General features: G+C 40.3%; 2 protein-coding genes across 9 annotated transcripts in view; one reads left to right on the top strand and one right to left on the bottom strand.

The window, feature by feature from the left end:
- Positions 1-22,408, bottom strand: part of LOC103381923 (probable histone deacetylase 1-B) — a 388,477-nt gene that overhangs the window by 305,718 nt on the left and 60,351 nt on the right. The gene's annotated exons all lie outside the window — the stretch shown is intronic.
- Positions 1-22,408, top strand: part of pald1a (phosphatase domain containing paladin 1a) — a 36,974-nt gene that overhangs the window by 13,671 nt on the left and 895 nt on the right. For all 5 annotated transcript variants that reach the window (XM_025058177.1, XM_025058178.1, XM_008314568.3 and 2 more), the window contains 9 exons: positions 105-200; positions 322-456; positions 715-831; positions 1,107-1,286; positions 1,408-1,605; positions 2,141-2,281; positions 2,377-2,448; positions 4,911-5,051; positions 17,526-17,681. In XM_025058177.1, the coding sequence (XP_024913945.1) occupies positions 105-200; positions 322-456; positions 715-831; positions 1,107-1,286; positions 1,408-1,605; positions 2,141-2,281; positions 2,377-2,448; positions 4,911-5,051; positions 17,526-17,681 (1,236 nt within the window). The remainder of the gene's footprint in view (positions 1-104; positions 201-321; positions 457-714; positions 832-1,106; positions 1,287-1,407; positions 1,606-2,140; positions 2,282-2,376; positions 2,449-4,910; positions 5,052-17,525; positions 17,682-22,408) is intronic.

Below are 22,408 nucleotides of genomic sequence, written 5' to 3'. Positions count from 1 at the left end.
GTCTTGGGATTATTGTTGATGTTTGTCAGAACGTCAGTGTCGAGGACTGTGCAGAAATATCATGTCATTGTCATGCATCACTATTAAATCATCGTGTTTTTTAGGGAAGCAGTACCAAAGACTACTTCCTCAGCAGAACCATGCAGAGCCTGGAGCGATACTTCTACTTGGTCGTATTTAATGCATATCTTCACGAACAGGTGGGATATAAAACAAAATATATATGTATATTTTGGCGAAAGTAAATGTTGCAATCAATCCACAGAAACATCAAAGACAGATGTTCAGCTAACCAAAGTTGTATTGCGTTATATTTTACAGTATCCGCTGGCGTTTGTGTCCAACTTCAGCCAGTGGATGTGCTGCCATGCCTGGCTGTACAGGCTGCTGGGCTGCATGGACCTGTCAGAGCTGTCGGCCTCAGCTGACCTGGTCACCAGAGGAGCTCGTGTTCTGGTGAGAAAATCAGACGTCTTGTCAAAAGTCTGTGGTTCTTGGCTTTCAATTGCATTGAAATCCAATACAAGCTGTGCTGTAATCCCATGATGCACTGTACTGAAAAGTACTATTAGGAGTTTAATGTCATTTTTGTAAACTTGTGAACTCAAAAATGACCTCATAAGGAAGTATGAATTTACATTCAAACTCACAGTTTGACAATTCTCTACAGATATTTGTTGATTCTAGTCTCATGTTTACACATGCCATCCACAGGTTGCCGATGAGTACTTGGCTCCTGACGTTCTCAGCACAATGAAGGAGATGAAAGCAGTCAATTTCCGACGAGTTCCCAAGATGCCCGTTTATGGAATGGCCCAGACCACATCAGAGGTGAACTTGTTTTATTCCTCTTCCACTGATGATCATGAGAGGGTAGTAAAGCTCAACTTTTCATAAAATGTTTATGCCACAACTGTCCCTCCCTTTTTGAAGAGTCATTTCACCAAATAGATAGGAGACGATTAAATGATATTTAATCATCACCACCGTACAACTGTACTTCCTGAAATATTTACGAGTGTAAACAAACTGCTGTGCCAACCATGCTCCATTCGTGCCACACTCCCAGTTTCATTTCCGTCTAATCGTCAAGTTGCTGTGTTCAGGCCACCACTGCAGTTTTGGCCCATCTCACTGATGAGAAGAGGAAGCACCAGCACGTGCTGTGGGTCAATCTGCAGGAAGAACTGGTGTTGGAAGGAAATGGTCAGATTTTTACACCAAGAGAGCCCTCGTGCTTAGAACAGCACATTCGTATCCCATCAACTGACCCACAAATAATAGAGGTAGGATTCAAGATTATTTTCTTATAAAGTGCTTGTGAAAGTCTGTCTTTTTATTTATGACAACATTTTAAAGTAAGAGAAAAGTGATGACCGATATATATTGCTGCCGGCTGGTTTCCAGAAACTGGAGACATCCCTGAAGGAGACGGTCCTTGGAGCTCAGAAGTGGCTGGAGGTGACACTGGAGCAGGACAAACAGATGAAAATGTTCAAAAGCTGCCTGACAGTCCAGGAGATCTTCAACCAGCATAAAAGCTCCCACCAGGGCTTAGTCTACAAACGCATCCCTCTGCCAGACTGCAGTGCACCCAAGGAGGAGGTAATGATGCCTGGTGGTGCATTCACACACACGTTCACTAATCAACATGGAATTTGAATATTTGAAGAAACGGCTGCTTACTTTGTCTGCTGAAAGGTGATGTTGCTAGATGATTATTGGGCTCCCTCTAGTGGATGAAATTGTTTTCGTCAGCCTGAGGTTATGGTTTCTGTTTAGTACTTTAGGTCCTAATACAGCAACAATGTCTAAAACTACAGTACTTGGCATCATTGCTTCTTAATAAAAGGCAGCAGATAGCAATCTGTCTGTCCTCATGTCTCTGCCCTCTGCCATGACTGTAAAATAAACCAAAACAATGCTTGAACATTTGATGAGATAAACATTAACATCATCACCGACAGATTTTTTTTATTTAAAAACACAATACTTAATATTTTTGAAAATGTAAATTAGTTTTGTCCTAAGTAGAAGTTTTTTTTTCTTTTAAGTCTTATTCCACTACATTACATTTGATATTGTGTACTCAGTGGTACTCTTGTGATCTTGTGTGTGACTTTGTGTGGTCTTTTCTCAGGACTTTGATAACCTGCTGGAGGCCATGAAGGGTACCCTCGCTGAGGAGTCCCACTCAGCCTTTGTTTTTAACTGCTCCAACGGCAAAAGCAGGAGCACCACAGCCATGGTCATCGCTGTCCTGACTCTGTGGCACTTTAAAGTAAGATGTCTGTCTTAGCATATTGTCTGGTAATTAAAACACAAACTCCTGAGTTTTTTTTAGTCTACATACAAGTGTCTGTGTCCTGTTTACAGGGCTTCCCAGAGTTCGGTGATGATGAGATTGTCAGTGTCCCTGATGCCAAGTACACAAAAGGAGAATTTGAGGTAAGTGAACTCCACAATGGGAAAAACTTAAAACCTTAATACATATCAAATGTTTGCTTCATGGTGAAAAATAATCATTAGAAAATAAATAAACATATAAATGTATAAATAAACTTTACAAATCAAGTGATTACTCAACAAAATGTCAACAAAAAAGTTTAGATTCACCCACAGTTGTTTGCATGTCATATGTTTATTGTCCAATTCTGAAATAACTTGAGCTAACTAAAAGCTCAGTACAAGAAAATATTACAACTTTATGTTAATATTCTCCTCCGCCAAGTGGGTAGGAAGGAATTTGGCAGCAAGTGGTGTGAGTTCAGAGACACCGACAGTGAACAGAGAGTGGGTTAAGGCAAGAATACTAGACACAACCCGCACAAAAAAACAAATTCCGTAAGATACCCTTGTGTTTACAAAGCTGATTGACTCAAATGTGAAGTTAAAGAGCAGCAGATAGCAATCTGTCCACACTGCTGTCTGTCAAAAAGAACCTTTTTTAAAAGGGTAAACGATGTTACCCTTTGGTTTCAATGGTTTTATGTGATAACAATTAACATTTAAATAATCAACAACAGATGAAACAACACTATAAATGCATATTTTTGAAAATGTAAATCAGTAAACATTTGTTTTTTAACTTTCATTTTCTAAATATACATATATATTTTACACTTTATTAAAATGTATCAAAACTTTTTTTTTTCTTCCTCACATGTCATATTACGTTTATTACATAAACACACTGATAACCTGACTTGCCTGGTTGACATGTTTTCTTGTGTGCGTTATACCACAACTTAAAATAAATTGACAAAAAATTGGCAAAACATTTGTATTGTTCACCTTCACATTACATAGAACACATGCAGGGAGGGTTGAAGGACTTTCCTCGCTGTGCTTGTGATTGAACAGCAGCTACAAATTGCACGTGTATAGTTGTGTGACTTGTTCATTTCCAAATAAACAGTGCACATCGATCAGACATACAGCACAGCGACCAAAGTGAAGCCTTTGTTGCTTTTCTTGGCCCTGGCTCTGCGCCTCTGATGAAAAGCTGTGGCTGAACAATGCCAGAAGGCAAAGCTGTTCTCCTCTGCTCTGAATAGTCTATGTGAATTTACGCCACTCTTTGTTATTTTGTTGTGAGAGGTGACAGTAATTTAGTGGTTGGAACCTGCTGACTGGGTCCACAGCTCTGACAAAGGAAGACACATGGAAAGACACACACACACAATGCCACATGTGAGTCCCAGCAGCACAGCCACAAAGGTTTCTGTCATACATGCAGTGGTTTCCACGGAAACTGCATCCACTTCCAGTTAAGCCACCGAAGGAAATACAACGATGTAATCCCTGTTGCCCTATGTGCATGGATGTGCCAACCCCTAATGGGCCATGGCTTCAGTGTGTTGTTATATAATTCCATTGTAGTTTGACTGACAGCACACAGCAGTGGAGTCACAAGAACCATTTTAGCAAGTTTGTGACAATTGTGGAAATTGGCAGTTGTACCAGTGTGGTGCCCACGAAGGTGGGAGATGTGGGAGACGGAGACAGAAGATGATGATTCCTCCACTCCTCTGTACACACAACAAATGACTTATAGGTTACAACAGTAATTATACACTACATCGAAATATGATACTGACTACACGCACACACACACACACACATATATATATATTCTTTTCATAAAACAGGAATGCTGTAGTGTTTTGTCTCTAAATTAGCTGCAGTCTTGTATTTTGTGCAAAATGAGATCTGAGTCCTTGACCTTTCCCTGATCAGGTGTAGACTTTAGAAATTATATATATATATATATATATATATATATATACATACATATATATATACATTTACATATATATATACATGCACATATATGTGTGTATATATTATCATGTATTAACTATGCTAATCAGAACATGTAGCTAGAGCATGCTGAATAAGTAAAAACGATTCCAAAGACATGTGTTAGATCAGAGCAGCACTCGCTGTGTTTTCAATTAGCCTACAGTAATTTACTGAGTTTGTGGGCTGCTGCTGACACCGAGAAGACTGTTACATGATTAATATCCAATGTAGACTAGCTACAGAGACAACTAACGGTGTTTATTAATGTAGGTGGGAGCTCTGGGGCACAGAGTGTTGTTGTTATACACCACTCAGACAGACAGGCTGATGGAAAAAGTTCCTCCAGGGTCAGTATATTAATAAAATGCCCCCCTTATCTCAGTTATCTCACTTCATCAGCGAAGCTGAATACTGACAAAGAAAAAGGCTTTGCTGGTCAGGCCTGACTGTTTACATTTGAATAGACCTTTTTATAGAAGGATATTATGAATATTATGACTGATAAATAGACCAGTTAAAAACATCGGGTTAAAGGTGTTTGGTGTAAATGATGGCAGTACATTAAGTGGATGTATGGTGTTCTGAAACTTGACTTTCTGGTCCAGGTGGTGATGCAGCTGGTTCGCCTGTTACCTGATGGTCACAGGATGAAAAGGGAGGTGGACATGGCCCTGGACTCTGTCAGCGAGACGATGACCCCCATGCACTACCACCTCAGAGAGATCATCATCTGCACGTACAGACAGGTACATACATACATTATGTCTACTTGGTGTTTGTTGTTGTTTCAGTCTTGGTGTACGCACAGGATCAGACAGGCTGACGAGTACAATTAGAAATCAAGGGCTCTGGAGAATTTCCATTATAAAAAAAAATCCTATTAAAACTCTCTGTTGAATATAGATTACAAATTAAAGGTTAGTTATTCTGTTCTTCTTTATCTTTTTATTTTATTTGAATAAAGTAATTATATGTTTTTTACACGTTTATTTTGGTCACTCTTGGTCGAGCTCATTTTCACATTCAATATTCCGGTGTAGTTGCATAGGGGCCCCATAGATGGCATCAGAAACTTGGTGTTGCCTCGGTTTAGCTTTGATGAATGAAAAGGATTCAGTGATGTGTAGGCAGCAACAGCAACAGCTACAGCAGCAGCAGCAGTGTGTGGAAAAACATTTGTGGAGTAACACATGTTATCTCTAGCATTCAATGAAATTCCTGTGAGTTTTAATGGAAAAGATTGAAAGGAAGGAGTGAGTTGGAAAAAAGAAGTAACTGCTGGTGAGAACATGTGGCTGGATCTCTATCACTATTGTGTGTGTTGCAGTGGTGTTGAGTAGGGAGGTGAACGGATAAATTACTGGTTGATTCATAAAATTTCTTGGTCCCTGAATTATTGTGTCTGAATTATTTTACCTTTAATTTACATTTTTAACCTTACATTTCTGTTTCTGACATTTTTATATTAAAAAAATGCTACTTAAACGTCTTGTTTTTTTTCCATTTTGATAAAGACGTCATGAGTATAACTTTTAGTATATACTCAGTATTTGAAGCTTTGTATGAAATTTTATGTGCAAGTAGAACAAATCTGATGAATTCTGTGTGTTGATAGAGCTCAAGCCAGTGTTGTCAATTGTGGCCACGTTTAAAGATAAACGAACATTAAGACGAACGAACATTTTTTTTATTACACCTTAGTACCAATTGTGTAAGGCAGTTTACCTTTAATTTGGGTGAGTCGTGTTTTTAGTCTTTGTACTCTGAAGAAGACAAAGAAAACATCGTCATCTCTACTTTCCCTGTACAGTTACGCCAGTGTGTTTCATCAACAAGTTGCTAAGAGAACAGAAGACATTTGTGGTGATGCTTCAAAGACCTATTTGCTCAAGGCCTTCGTCAACGTTCTGGCCTCTGCTGGTCCGGGCCTCTGTTTAAGTCATTTGTAATGCAAACTGTAATCATTGTGTCTCTGTGCACTGTCAGTCATTCTCTGCTAACTGGAGGCACCCAGCGCTCGCTCCACTGTATCAATGGGATTCATTGTCCCATAAATTCTGCCTTTTTCCCCCTTATGCTCTTTCACAGTCTGTCACTTAGTGGTGCCAGGCTCAGGGAAAGGACTCGCTGTCAGATCAAGATCATATCAGTTCAGAAATGTTCACAATTTTTAACACATCATAATAAATACCAATTACCCAATACCTAAATAATAGTCAACAGCAACAAACTGTGTGCAAACATAATTTCTATCTTTTCTTTTTTTTCTCATTTTACCTCACATCAGCCCCATTCCACTAATGCGGTTGGGGTTAAAAATAATTAAATAAATAAAGGTTATTATTGAACGTGAGTCAAGGTAAATATACGCAAGTGTAAAAAGACACACACAGAAAGTTACCTTTAGATTTAACAGCAACAACAATAACCCAAGGTTAAACTAAATTTACTAAAGATGCCTGAATTAAAGTTAGGTTGCCATGGTTACCAATTCTTTTCCATAGTTTCTCTATAATTATTTTTAATTAGACCTCATTTGTCATTTAAAAAGAATGATGAAATGCCCATAAGTGTGTGTTGAAATGGTAAATGTAATTTTATAGTTTTAATCTTTATACAATATAAAAAACTGAACTCTGTTAATGCTAAATGTGAACTAGCGTTTCTTAGAACCTAATGATAAGAGATACATTTGTTGTGTCTTGATGGGGATTTCATTGTAGCACAATGCTAGTTGAACTGTGCTGCTGGATTGTGGCATGACAGCAGCAGGGGACAGCAGGGGGACAACTGTTTTCAAAATTGGACCCCTTAACAACAAAGACAGATATCCATGTCTTACTGTGTCCAATACACTGATCCATGGCCACAACTACAAAGTCTTAAACCCAGACTGTGTTAAGCCTGACTGAGCTCAGGCTGGTACGATGAGTCTCTGCTCTCCTGTGTGATCCGGCAGGCCAGGTGATAAACACTGCCAGATGTTGCTACGACTCAGCAGTCAGCAGCAGACAAGAAGCTGGAGAAAAGGGAGAAAGAAAAAGAAGGGAACATTTCACCCCCACTCTCTCAGCCTTCTAGGAGCCCTCCCCTCTTTTTTTCTTCTTTTTTAAGCACCCGCCTTCTCGTCATTGAGTGGTTGGAAAATGTGTCTTTGATAGAAAGAAAAAAGTATGTACACTGAGATCCTTGCCACTCGCCTGCTGTCAGAGAGGCTGTGGAAGGAGCTGGAGTGTCTGGTAGAAGGGGTGCGGGGTGGGGGGCTTCTTCTTGTAGGGCCTTTGAATCCCCGCTGCCAGCCAGACATAACCTCACCCTGCTTGACAATGAAACACTTTTATATTTGACACTAAAACACAATTTATTAAAGCAAACGTTTGTTCTACTTCTTAAAATTGAAGCTTAACACGCTCCCCCTGTTTCAAGTCTTACCGTGTTAGTCGAAATTGTTATCTTATTTACAAGGATTTGAAATGCGTTGCTTTTTCACTCGAGCGGATCACAAAAGGAGACGCGTGCTGCGAGAATACATGAGTGGCAAATCGTGCTGTGTTTTGTTCTGTGACTCAGGGCAGTGGAAAAATATTTTTTCAAAAAGGAGAATGCTGGGAGCAGGGGGATGGTATATACTGTTTTACACACAGAGAGGAAAAGTAGGCCTGAAAAAAGTGTTTTACAAAGTTCCCTAATTAGCACAACAACTGATAAGAGATGTACGTAATACGCTAAGCAAAGGAAGAAAACCTCTGCTCCGTGCTGAACTGAAAAAGTAAGCTGTCAGTTACAAACTTTTTTTATATATATTTTATATGTAACATATGTTGGCAAAGAAGGGCCACTAGGTGGAAAAAAGATGTGGGTGCTCTCGCATTACAGCAATAACATCTCAGTTCTAGTCCTCGATCTTAGAGTTGTCATGTTCTACCAATGTGTGCATTTGAATTATCTCCCAAAAAATGTTGTGTAAAAAAAATAGGGAATAGGTAATAATTTCTGTGAACAAAGAGCCAGGCAGTGGTAGTGTGGTGGTCTTTGCCACCCAGGCTTAGGCTGGGTGATAACTTTACAAAATAATACTCCCCCAGGCAGTTGCCGCTGATATATTTGTCAGACATTGGTACTCCCACGTTGCACATCTAAGCTCATAATTCCAATAGTCCAATTAAATTTTCTCAAGTGAGGTTGACCACTTGACATAAGTGGGCCAATCAAAAGGTGGACTCGGTCAAAGCCAAGAGAAACACCAGCAGTAAAATGAGTCCACATAAACCAGGACCTGTCCTCATCCTCCTCCCTCGCCTCCTTTCCTGAGGTGTGACTTCTGAAGAGAGGGCTCTATTTAGGTCTAGCAGAATGTGGGAGGGAGGACAGAGCCAGGAGCTGTTGTTTTATTCATAATTTCCAGCCTGCCTCATATGCCACTGAGAGGTCCTGACTGCAGAATGGCAGAACAGGTGCAACCGGCTCAACTCTGACACGGGGTGTCGGTGTGTTGGACAGTAAAGAGCCATGTTACATTTATATCTGTGACCAGGATGCACGTAGGTATGTGGTCCATAGATAAATAAAGGTTGTCTGAGAAATGTTCCTAAAAGTTTAGCTAGACAGGAACTTGCAAACAGCTGCTGTGTTTTCACAACTTTAGTTCCCCTAAAGCTGTTCTGTGAACTCCCTGTTCTATCCACCAGAGGAATACTCGTAAATGATGCTGCATCCTACATTTTATTCTTTAAAAAAAAAAAACTATATTTAATCATATGAATAAATGAATCAGTGGAATTGACAAAGAAAAAATCTTCCTGCAGAAAACAAGAGTGCTTACAGTTCTTCTGAACTCCAGGAAATCATGATTGCCATGAGTTATGATTGCATGTTGGTGTATGTGCTGCAGGTGGCCTGTGTTGATCACACCACATCCGGCAGCAGCCAATGATAATAGGCATTATTAACACAAGAAACCCAGGAATAAATCAGCGAAGTCACTGAAGCTGTTGTCGGAGCGAATGATTCCATCCTCCGTTTTCAACTGATTGCTGGTTCGACTTTTATGACTTTTTTAAGTTTCAGAGTTCTAATACTTCAAAATACAATACCTAAGAGCCCAAATGTTTGAATGTATTAAAAATGGTGAAATAAAGTCTATGGATATCAGTTTGTCAACTGATACTTTCAGGAACACACGCAGTACCCACAACAGATAAAATACCAGAATTAAAACTGCCTGAATTTTATTAATCAATAATTGTGGTTAATAGTGGTTAATTAAAAAATCTTAGACATAAAGTGCCACCTGGTGGATACTGTTTAAACATGAACACAATTAGCTATGCGATTTGGGGAAAAGTATTTCCCCATTTTATACAAACCATAAAAGTAGCATTTTAGCATACCTGCTTTGTTTATCCTTTAAAACAACAGTTTTATCATCCAAAAATATTGTTTTTTCCCCCATAATGTCAGTTGAATAATGTATGTTCTACTTTGCATCATTAAAATCACAGTTTTCTTATACTCTCAATGTTAAAACAGACTGTTTTATTTGGCCATTTTCTGACACAGGTGACACTCATGTTGCTGTGCTAATGATGCTATCACACAAAGTGATACTTTAGTTATTGAAGCTGTTAGAACCCTTGCCCCCTGCAAAAAAGAGATCCATGCAGCATTGACAAAACAAGCCTGAAAGACATGACCCACTTTTCAGATTTGTGTAAATACAGAGTTGCCTGTCAGAACACCCAACAAAAAACAGGAAAGTCAGCTCACTCTGCTTAGACAGTTTAATAAACGACAACGTAGTAGTTTTAATTTATAGTTGAAGCTACAAGGACTCCTGCTAATGCCGTACCGTTGTGTGCTGTTTCACATGCATGGCCTCCCTCGCTGCCTGCGGACTACTTCAGAAATCATTACGTTTGCCTCCTAGTCTTGTCCGTTTTTGCCGTGAATAACTGAACTGCCCTGGCCTGCCCTTTGCCCTGACCTTCCTCACGTCCCTCACCTCCCTCCCAACCACTGGCCCCATAACAGAGTTTAAAACCTGGCTGGGGTCTGAATAGAGGGGTTGCCATTTCCTGCCCTCACACACTAAACCTGTCATTGCCCGAGGCCCATGGACCAGGAATAACTACCTCCAAGACCATGCGAGCTCCATTAAACTCACCCCCAGTAACTAGCGTCATGCTATCTGTAGGATCCTTCTCAGCACCAAATCATTTCCACAGAGAAAGGTAGACCTTTTTTCTCTAAGCTTCCCACACCGACTTGCTGCTGGGTCTGAATAAATACCTACGGGAATACAATCCCGGTGGTGGAGCTGCTTAAATGCCAGCCATGTGGGGTATGCAGAAGTCATGACTGTGTCGAGTTCCTCCAGGAACTGAACTTTCAATACTGTGCCATTTTGTTAGCTGTAGGTCAAAGGTGAAGACGGATCAGCAACAGATGAAGTGTGTGTTAATGACGCCAATACTACCAAAAAATCCGACCGTCAGCTAGGTACATTCAGGCCAGCCATGGAGAGACATTTCCTCAGCTGAGAGCAGCTGACAGGTGTGATCGCTGTTGCTTCATTGCCGTGTGTGTTTTTTATCTAATTGTACACTTTGTACTTGGGATGAAATAAAAATTCTGACAAATGACATACATTAGTTGTGAATATGGAGTAGCTTCAGTGCGTGAAAACATTCCACAGATTGATGCAGACGGCTGCTCGCATGTTGAAACTCATGTGCTGCTGCTCTGTGACTCAGTGCTGGACATATGCACAGATCCCACATGCAAGCTGTGAGCTGTGATGGCTGTAATGGAAGTTTCAACAAAAATGAAACTCACGGTCAGATTTTCAAAGTTCTGTATCTATTGCAAAATTGTCAACATTCGAAAAGAAAAACAGCAACAGCGGTCTAGTAATTGCTGCAAGCATCAGTGAATTTTAGAACCGTGATTTAAAAATTGCATATTTTCACAACAGAATGACAAAATGAAAGTTTCCCAGTAAACACTACAGCAGCTTTTGTCCAACGGGGACTTGTTGAAAGGAAAAATATGTCAGTCATTAGTGGTTGGTCAGGCATCGTGATTTTATTTCCAACATGGTGGCCGCACTGTGGTCAAGTGGTTAGCCGGTGGTTAGTTGCCTCACAACGAGACGGTCACTAGTTTGCGTCCCTGCCTCGACAATGGTCTTTCGGTGTGGTTGGGTTTTCTCAGGATACTCCGGTTTCTCCCCTAAATCTAAAAGAATTCAAGTCATGTCATACGTGATTGGACGTTTATCTGTTTTGTAAAAGTTTCACTGTGAAATTAGCAGCTGAACCTGAGGTGTTTTGACCAAAATACATTTACTACCAACCTTGAAACTAGAAAATAGAAAACGGAACCTACTAGTAATTTAAAATGTTCAAACTCAAACTAACAGTAAAAATGTTAAATGAGTTGATACTGTCTTTGTATATTGAACAGAAGGCGTTTAAGGCACTACTTGACCAAAGATATAAGGAATTATGAAGCTAAATACAAGTCACCACAGCTGTAAAAAGAGGTGACATTTTCTTTTCCATTAAATGAATTAAACAAGTAAAGTGTGAATGTCATTCAAACGGCCAAAGCTAAAAAAAACCAACTGTATGTTCAAGTGTGATTTTGCTGTAGTGTGAATTCAGGGCTACATGTTTGCCTTATTCTCACTTCTGCACCATGCATCAGTTTTTAGCCATCCGCGTGTTAACGCTGGCTCACATCTACCATGTAGCCTTTAACAAGTGAGTATGTGGGCTGATCATGCATGACAGCACGGTGAGTGAGGGCCTACTGGTGGTTCCCGGTGGAGGGCCAAGTTCTTTAAGTGTCATTTACTGGAAAGCAAGATAATTATGGCGTACTTATTTTAAGGTATTTCTCCCTTGGACTAAACTGTTTGTCTTCCCTTTGGTGTGGCTTAAAAACAACATGACCTTTAGCAGAGCAGTGGAGCGCTCTCAGAAGACACAAAATACAATCTGAAAGAAGTTTGAGCATCAACGCTTAAGATCATCTGTTGCCATCAATACATATTTATTGGAATCACAGCACTGCTCTATAAAGAGTGTTGACTGAGAACCTGCAGGTGGAACACCCCAGAGTCTGGGTTCATCTCAGTGAATCCAAGTCACCTGGTGGTTACAGTTTAAACATTCACAGAACTATTTAGGTTTAAGTTTAGTATTTTTAATTTAAGTAGTTTATGTGTGTATTATTTCTGCTAAGTATATCCTTTAAGATTCTATACAAAAATGTACTGCTCACTGGTTCTTCAGCTAATGTGCATGAAACACACACAAACTCAATCCTGATTCCTCATTCAGGTACAAAGCGTGAACATGAATATGTCTATTGTTTTTTTTTCTTTCTTTTTATAATCCTTTTTTTTAATGATGTGGTGGGAATGACAGCTGTTAGGTTACTGTGATGATGTGGTTGAAGTTGGTTTTACAAAGACAAGTATAGTGTTTGACTGACACAGCTCCTGCCCCAAATCCATCTTCATCTCGACTTTATGATTTAATTAGTGAGCGACTGGAAAAAGGGAGACAGATGACTGGAATCTGTGGAATCCATTAACATAAAAGCATCTCCTTCTCCGCTCACTGACTGCTAGGCTGCTCCTTTTGCTTCTGTGAAAGAGGGATTTTGGGTAATATCTGGGCCCATAAAGATGAGGTCTGCAGCTTCAAACCAGATGATATATATTTTGGATTACAGTTATGCCAGTAGAAGGCAGAAGACATTGGAGAACATCTTTTAATGCACTCTGCCCACAATGGCAAATTATTTAATGCATAATGGCATCAAGAAGTGGTTGAGAGGAGCCGCTGAAGTTCAGACCGAGCACTGGAATGGGGAAGAAGGTGATTTAAGTGACTTAGAACTTGGCCGGTGCTAGTCGGTTGGAACATTTTGAAAAATGCTGATCTTTAAGAAACCAACCATCTCCACTCTGTACAGAAGGAGACAAAATAAAACCTCGAGCCATCTAAAGGTGGTCGCTAGTTCTCCTTTTTTCTCCTCTTCTTCCTCCTTTTCTTCTTCTACTCCTTATTCCTCTCCTTCTTTTCCTCTTCTACTTCCTATGCTTTATTTTGTTATTCTTATTCCGTTTCTTGTTTATCTCCTCCTTCTCCTACTTCCCTTTTTCTTTTCCTCCTCCTTCTATATCTGCATCTTCTATTTCTTCCTCCTTTTTTCTCCTCCTCTACTTCTTATTCCTTTCTTTGTTCCTTCTATTTCCTGTTTCTTATTCATGCCTTCCAGTTTCTTCTTCTCCCTCTTCTTCTTCTTCTGCTCCATCTCCTTAACAGTAAAATGACAGGTTGACATGTACGAGTCGTGTGTCTTTAAATGTGATTCCTTTTCATTTAAATAATTTATATTTTAGAATATTTAAATATTTAGTTAATCCCTTTGCTGTCTTATCATTTTTGGAGTTTAAATTTTGGACTCTTATACATATATACGTTAGCAATGAGTTGATTTATTTATTTATTTTTACAAAGAAAACTAAATGGAAAGAAGGAAGAAAATGTGCCTTCAATCCTATGTAAAAAAAAAAAAAAATCAACATCCATACTTGAGTGTGAGTTGTCTGTACATTGATTCGAACGGCCATGTGTTTAGGCAGCCTGTCCACTGAAGACAAGTTGGAGTTTAGTTTAGAGTTTGGGTGGGAGGCGCTCTCGTAGTGTCTGATGAATGGCTGCTTGTGCAAACCTGGGTGGGAAAGGCCAATATGGATTGGCCTTTTTACCTCGGCAAAACCCAACAGCTGGTAATTGGCACCATGTGTCAAGCAGACGGAGCTGTCCGTAGCGTACACTCCACAGGACGAGGTTGATCTTAACACGGCTCTGCTAATATTATGAGATTCAACTGTGATATCTAGCATACGTGTATCTCATAGCTTTTAAAGGACTTTGGCAAATAAGCCAAACCACCTTTTTTTTTTTAATTTGTGAAAAAAACATTTTCATAGACTGTTATGTTGTCACATGCTTAAAAAGTTGTGTTTATATGTTAGAACGTTAAAATAAATATGCTTTACTAAAAACCCAGCTGATCGGTCGTGTGATGTGATGTGAAGAGGTGAAGTCACCAGGAATAAATCCTCCAGAGGTCGGTCCATGCTTATCCCACTCATTTGAAAGAAAAAACAACCTTTAAGTGACTCTGATAATATGAATTCCCCTGCAGGCTTCAGCTACTCGGCTCAGTAGGTTACCACTTCAATTCACACATTAAGATGGACATAAATTGCTGGTGGTGTTTATCACACCGCAGTGGGAAATGTCACAGACATCACAAATCAATCCCACCAAAGCCAACAATTGCTAAGTGGCTTATGTAGCCTGAAAGCCTTAGAAAAGATATTCTTACTTCAAAAAAAAAACAAAAAAAAAAAAAACAGCTTAGGATCCATCGATGGTTAGAAATGTATTTGAAGCTAGTGGAGGCTAAAACACCAGCGGCAAGCCCTCAAGGCTTGTTTTCCAACATTAATATTTTCCGAATGACTGGTCAGTACTGTCAGTTCTGACAAACCTCAGAAATATCTTTTAGTATTCCATGTCTTGAGTTAATATGTGCTGGCAGCTCTCACCTTCACAGACTAAGATGGACAGGAGTGGTGTGTTAATTTAGGACCCCGTGGAGCAGCACGTCTGATACGTTGATCAACATCAATTGACTGACATGCCCATCGTTTGGTGTCTGGCCTTGGAAAGTTCTTAGCTAAAACCCTGAAAACAAGTTTTTTATGAATCCCAACAGCTTCTATTTATGGCCTTGTTTCTGACTCCTGTATCAAACAACACTATCACACTGTTAAATCACACCCAGATAATGGCACCGTTGGGCGACGCTTTTCTTCCTGATATATTTTTGTGTTGAATTGTTCACTCTTGGTACAGGCTCATTCATTCATTGATTTTTTTTTTTTTTTACCTAAGGCAGTTGTTTTCTCCTGAATTTATTGAGTTGCTGTGGACAGACAGCAGTCGACTTACCGTAATTTCCAGATTTTACATAGTAAGACCTGACTTTACATCCTTCTGGGAATATGTATACTGTTTAAAATGACTTAACAAAACTCTACCTGGTGTTTCTCTCTTGCCTTATTTCTTTTTCTGTTATGTTCTCGTTTTGCAACAGCAGATTGCATGCAGAATTTCTGCTGCAGCTTTATATTGGTATGGTATTTACAGTGGTATTGGAGCTGGAATAACACCATTATATCTGTGCTGGACCACTAGGGGACACTGCATGTACAACTTGGCCTTTTTTCCATCAGACGATAGAGAAGAAGTTGCTGCCGGACTCAACAGGTGCTACTCCTGTCTAAAAAGTAGCGGAGCTTACAGCTGTCCATAAAACCTAGAAAGAGTTTTTTATGGATAAATAAATGACTTGTAAAAGTTTTATTACCTTGCTAGGTGTTTATCTTTGGCCCAAGGCGTTGGTTTGAGCTCTAGGTGGCTAGATCACATATGGTGCTATGTAATAAGGCTGTATTGTGAAACTCTTACTGTTCACATACAAACAAGTGACTGCTACACTTGGCTGGAATCAATGTGAGATAACGGCTCTGTTTATCTGGCTGGTTCACATTAGGACAAGAGCTCCAGTCACCAACAGTGCAGAGCTGATGTGTTGGCATATTCCCTTGGAATTATGTTTCTAATAAAAGGATTCAAATTAAAATAGACATGGCATGGAGACATGGTCTGAGCTCTTATATGTAGAAGTGCAGTGATAAAATCTTTTTCATTTTCCATTTTTATTAGGAAGGTTGACACCTTTTGTCTGTTCACATATGTCAGATTCTCTCCTAATGAGTACAAGAATATCCTCTGGTAGAGTAAAAACCTAAATCGTTTTTTTTTTTTAAAGTGCTCCTTTAGCCTTCCTTGTGAAGTGTTTGTAATTATAAGCGCAGCTTCCAAACTTGTGTTCGTGCACATGGACTGGAATGAAAGAGATTTACTCCGTTCCTTTACCACATCTTCCCCAACATTGTTTTCCGGTGGAATTTCGGAGAGTGCACAGAGGCCCTTCAACCGCACATATGGTTCAGTCCGTGTAGGCAGACAGAAAGTAACCACAGAATTAGGCTTCAGCACATTGTCGAGGTGTGAATTATGTAATCTTTGCACACTGATCTGAGCGTGTGCATGTGTTTCAGAGAGAGAGAGAGAAAAAGAGCTCAAGTCGAGCTTTTTTCACAGATAGCTGCAAGGCTTTGGTACTGTGGGCTCTCAGGCCTACTATGTCTAATGCTCAAAGACCCCTGGGGGTGCAGGGTGCACAGGGAGATCAGGTTCACAGCATTTGGCTGTCCGTCCGCTGCGGTCAGCCTTCACTGAGACAATTAAGTGCGTGCATGAAAATCTTTCTTCCTCATCGCGTTTTGAGAATTGACGCACAACAAACAGCACGGTCTTTGTTTGCCAAGGTGAAAAATCCGCCCCACTCTCTGATACAGATGCTAGAGAAACTGGGATCCAACCATGGCCGCATGGGGAAGGACAGGAAACCCCACTTACTTATACCGCTGCAAACAAACCCCTCTATTGACTTGACCCTGGAAACATTGTGTTATGTTGCTAGATGTGCACTGTAAACCACTTTGAGTGGTGGGCCGTCCTGTTGTTTATGTTTCTGCGACAGACAATAACTGATTTTCCTGAAATGCTGCATAGTGAAAACATTTGCCTGAAAGGCTCAGACAAAGGCTGGTGCTCAGGAATGTTTCACTTCACGCTGCCTCTGAGTTAACCTTGTAGATCAGATCAGATTGAATTCAATTTATTGTCATCAGAGAGTAACAGAATGCAGATTGCATCTAGCCATTTGAATCGCTAATGGTTAGCTCAACTCACAAGTGTTTGAAATGGTATTAAATCACTGTGATACACGGCTACATATTGGGTGTGGGTGTGTATTTCATTTGAGCAATAATTATTCATTTATGGATGATTAAAAACTGATTCTTCTTTCTTTAATTAATTGACAAAAGAGAAAGGGTTGGGAGATGGCCGTGTGTGTATATATATATATATGTGTGTGTGTGTGTGTGTGTGTTTAAGCTAAATTCAGAAACAGTGAAGACACTTCATAACTTGCTTTTTACTGCCGGCCTAGTGGACCTCATATAACAGTGCACTTTTGTTTTCTTGTGTTGTCTCCAGATAAAAAGTGGGAAGAGCGATAGAGAATGTCAGCAGCTGCTGTTGAAAAGCCTCCAATTCCTTGAGCGTTACATTTACCTCATCCTATTCAACACATACCTGCATCTAGAGAAGAAAGACTCCTGGCAGCGCTCCTTTGCTCTTTGGATGGAACAGGTAAAGGAAAATACCACACCATTTACCACCCTTTACTGTATTGTATTCCTGTAAGGATGATGGAGGAAAAGAATCATGACATGTTTTTGACAAGCATATGTACCGCTGTGTCTTTTCTGTCTATTCACTCTGTTCTTAAGTTGACCTTGGTAAAATAACACAGCTCACAAAGAGAACCCTATTTGTTAGTCACTGCTAACAGATATTAAAACAGTGGGCTGGACCTTTATTTAATGCTGACTATTCAAGGCTTTTCAGGTTTCTTTGGAAGACTTCACGTCGTTGCCTCTGGTTCTATTGTGGCCTGGTTCTTCATCATGTCTCAGCTGGGTGTTTTTGTTGGTACCTTAATCGTTTGACCACCTGTTCCCCAGACAGTAAAAAAGCCAGAATTTATGTGCATTCCAAACAAATGAGCACTCTGTAAGTGGTACCCGCACACACGCACGCACACACACATAATGTATTTTGCCGTATGTGAAACGTGTGTTCTTAAATAAGCAGTTTGGCAGGTTGACAGAGAATGTAGTAAATCTGCCTCACAGGGCTTCATTTACATGAACGCTGTTTGTTTAAATGTGTTCTCTTTCTTCTCTCTCTCTCTCTCTCTCTCTCTCTTTCTCTCTCTCATGCTTTTGCATATATTACATGTGTGTGTGTGTGTTTTATATAGCACATTCATACCAGAAAAAGAGAGAATGGAATGTTGGGAATTCACTGAATGAAACCCCCTCGCTGCTTCAGCTCTACTTGTGTGGAATATTTGGAATTTTTAAAATGTACCACAACAATGGCAGTGAAAACATTGTCATAAAAATATGCATGGTCAAGGAGTGCAAACTCAACTTGTTTTGAATGGCAAATATATGAAGTGCATCGGGGTGACTCTAATGGGCCAGTTATGCCCCGAGAAAACACACACAGGAGTCTAATGTTCAGTGTTCTGGGACTGCATTAATAAAACAGGTCACTGAGAAGGTTTTCAACCACTGGTATTCACCTCCACACTAGATTATGTCTCAGTTGTTTGTTAAAGTTGCGACTCTCATGGATCGCCCAGGTTACTGATTGAGTTTTCTTTTTTTTGCTGAATCAGGAACCGAGCTCTCCACGGTCTGTGTTTTATATTTGAAGCTTTTGGGACGTGGATTCTAACACCTGCCAGCTCACAGCCTTTAACAGATGCTCATTTTTGTCACAGTCCAGCCTTATCTTTTTCATCAACATGCTCTCGATTCACTTGAAAAATGATTTGAGAATGATGGATGACATAGTATATTATTTCAACTTCTTACTTTACATACAATTCCTATTTCTACTTCTAACACCAAGAGACTTTCTCAGTACTGGGTGAAAATAACCAAAGAATAGTTTTACTGTCTGAGCAGAGGCATATCACACAAGGAGAGATTTTACATTAAAATGTAGCAACCTGCTGGCAGGATTTTTTTAATCCGCTGATTGAAGTCACATTATTCCTGGAAACAGAGTGTGGGTTGGTACCCACGGTCATGACGGGAATTAAGTCAAATTTCTTCGATAATTAGACACCCGACTATGGAGTAAGAAAAACCCAGCTTAGACCATGTCTAAATTTAAAGTTTGAGAGAGTTACAGAGAGTTGATTTTTGACGTTGTCTTTGCTGTATATATTTCTATTATTATATATTAAGTACAAATTTTGACTACAAGTACTAAAGTATAGCCCTTTTATTCAACATGTGGTTATATGGAAGTCTTTTATTATTGAATTCAAGATATATATTTCAATTTGGTTTCCAACCCAGTCCCTGGGAGGTGGAGTAGGCGTGGCCGTCTCATAGTTCCCTGGCTAAATAGGTTCATGCTGCTGGCCAGAGTGAGTCATTGTCCCACCATGTGTTAATTGTTTCAAAGAAAGCATAGTTTGAAGTTTAATGTTATTCAGAAATAATTTGAAATTGAATCCATGCTCCTGCCTTAAACTGCACATGCCAAAGGGAGTGAAGGAACACTATTCTATCAGCAAATGAACAAATATAGAGTTAGTACATTCAGTAGAAACTGCTCCCCCGTCTGAAGTCGCAGTGACACATGTGGAGTATTTTCTTCATCTTTTTCACTACCAGAGCAGCAGCAGCTGTGGCTGCGTTGACATTGGATAAATAAAAGCGTCAATAGCCTTTTCAACAGCAGCTTTTGTCAACATCTGATTGACAGATCAATGGTCTATAAAGCAGAAAATTGCATAAAAGAGAACAAAGTGGAAAATCACATGTGATGAATGTAAACGTCTGTTGCCACATACATTCACAAGATGGCAGTCTCAATGTCCATCACCAAATGCACAAACTATGAGTTAGTCGTCAGTCCCTGTGTTGTCAGATAGCTGTCGCGACCACACTATTAGTCGTCTGTTCATGGTGTTGACTGATTTGAGGTTAAAGTGAGAGACTTTTTCTTTATATACAATCGACCAGTAGTTCAGTCAACAAGAACTTTCAATTAGACAATCTGATGCGCACATATAGTGTGTATACAGTACACCTTGTCCCATCAGCAGTCACTGTGGCCATGTATTTAGTGGCCTAGTTACATGGACAGCAGTCCAACTATTCTAACCCGACAACCTGCGGCTACAATCATTAGCCTATCGGCACCAACCATTGTTGGATCATTATTGATGAATTGCAGTGCCACAGGCTGCAGTTGATGGTCATTGCCATCATTGGTCATGCATCCGAATGCTGGGTTATGCAACTGTCCAGGCCTGAGAGGTACAGCCTGTCCTTCATTCTACATTGGCTGCATGCATGCATGCGTGTGTGTGTGTGTGCACGAATCACTTTGATCTGTTCAGCGAACGAGAGCAGAAGTATTGTTTCATCTAGAACGACTGGCATGATGTACAGCCTCTGATCTATTTTTTTATTTTCTACAAACCTACAGCCGCGTGAAGTAACGTTTCATTATTAATGACGAATGCCGGCTAGCAGTAGCAGTTGTCATCAGCATTAGCGTCACCATTAGCACCACGTTACCTCGCAGCAGTGTCGCCGGATCAGAGCAGAAACATCAGAGGATTTATCGGAATTGAAATCCATGTTTGCTAATCCAAAACGTGGCCCTTCACACAATGGCGGGACTTGTGTACAGTGCATACCACAGATGCCTGCAGGAGAGGTACCCTATCAGTCACTCCAGCTGTTTTGATGTGCGGCACAGAGGCCTCCCTGTCCCTCCTTCACCGGCCGGGTTACGTGCAGCCTTTGACATAGCAGTCTGTGGGAAACGAGCAGTGCCTCCTCACTACCGAGTCCTTGCCTCTGATACAGCCGCCTAATGAGCTCTGCTGTTTTTGACTGTGTCATATCTTGCAGAAAACTCTGTACACTGACACATCACAAGGGTGCCCATTAGGAGCTAAGCAATGCTGCTGTGCACCCAGAAAGACACTACAAATATTAGATTCAAGTTGTGTTTTTCACACAGCCTCAGCCTGTTGCTGCTCGTCAAGGCAGCAGAAGTTTCATTTAAAACCTCTTCCACAGCCAGGTTAGAGGTGATGAATTTTTTATATTTTTTGTTTTTTGGTACTGCTGATTTTCGGGGCAGAGCTTGCTACCCAGTGTCAATAAATATTATATATTATATATATATGCAGCAGCACAGAGAGTACAGAAGCAACATTAGTAGAAAAAACAAACAAGCATTCAGGTTTTTGTTACAGCATTTTTCGACCACTGCTGTGTGGAAGACATGAGTCAAGTTAAGTGCAGTGATACAGACCAGTACTAACCACTGACTAATGGTTCCACTGCACCCACACAGTGGTTCCCCAGCAAAGAACCGGTCTGGCAGTCACCCAGGAATGCTTCAGACATGCACGTGCTGAAAGGCGCATCAGCGCATGATACTGCTCTTAGGAAACTTTGAACCGGCATCAGCTGAACAACATCCAGCCTTACATGATATCCATTGTACCATTTTAAGTACGTCGTGTCAGCAAGTAGGATCTCTGGACCACACTCTGCGGTGCCTTTGGGTTTGTTTCGGCACAAAGCTGGACCGCGCAGCTATAATCACTGCAGTGCAAGTGATATATTGATACTATCATTTTGGCTCATTGTTCCGGCATGTCTTCCTCTGATGGTGCATTTTTATTAGGATTCTGAGCAGCGCTTCGTACAGCATTACCTCACAGCCTCCAGTGCTTAACCACAGTCATCTCTCCTTTTTTAAACACTCTGTAAGCATGACTCCACAAACGATGCCCTTATTTACCCCGGCGTTTAAACATTTGCAGACTCTGACTGCACGAGAAGTGGGGAGAAAGAGAGGTCGTCTACGACCGTGATGCTTTCGAGGTTGAAACTAACAGCTTTTATTTTCAAACACTGAGCAAGAACAAAAATCACAATATCTCTGCAGTTGTCTTCCCTCAATTTGTACCTTTTTTCTTTTCTTTATCCAGTTCATGTAGTTTTCTTCCGCTGTAAACCTATCACTGCCATCGGGCCATTCTCACTCAGCTTCTGGGCGGGCAATAGAAACTTTTCTACTTTAGTAGAAAGATCCACTGCGGACAGAACAAACTTGATTCTTGTTTTCTTCCCACATGAGAAAAAAAAAAAAACCCAAAGCAAAATAGTTGTTTGACTTTTGCAGTGTATGTTGTAACATAAAATCTTGCAGTACTTCAGAAATCAGAACATCCAAGTTTTCCCTCTAATTGTTCTTGTGTATTT

Source organism: Cynoglossus semilaevis, chromosome 8 (assembly GCF_000523025.1).
Source record: "Cynoglossus semilaevis isolate Cse_v1.0 chromosome 8, Cse_v1.0, whole genome shotgun sequence".
Classification (NCBI taxonomy): Eukaryota; Metazoa; Chordata; class Actinopteri; order Pleuronectiformes; family Cynoglossidae; genus Cynoglossus; species Cynoglossus semilaevis.
This window is presented reverse-complemented; position numbering and strand designations above follow the sequence as displayed.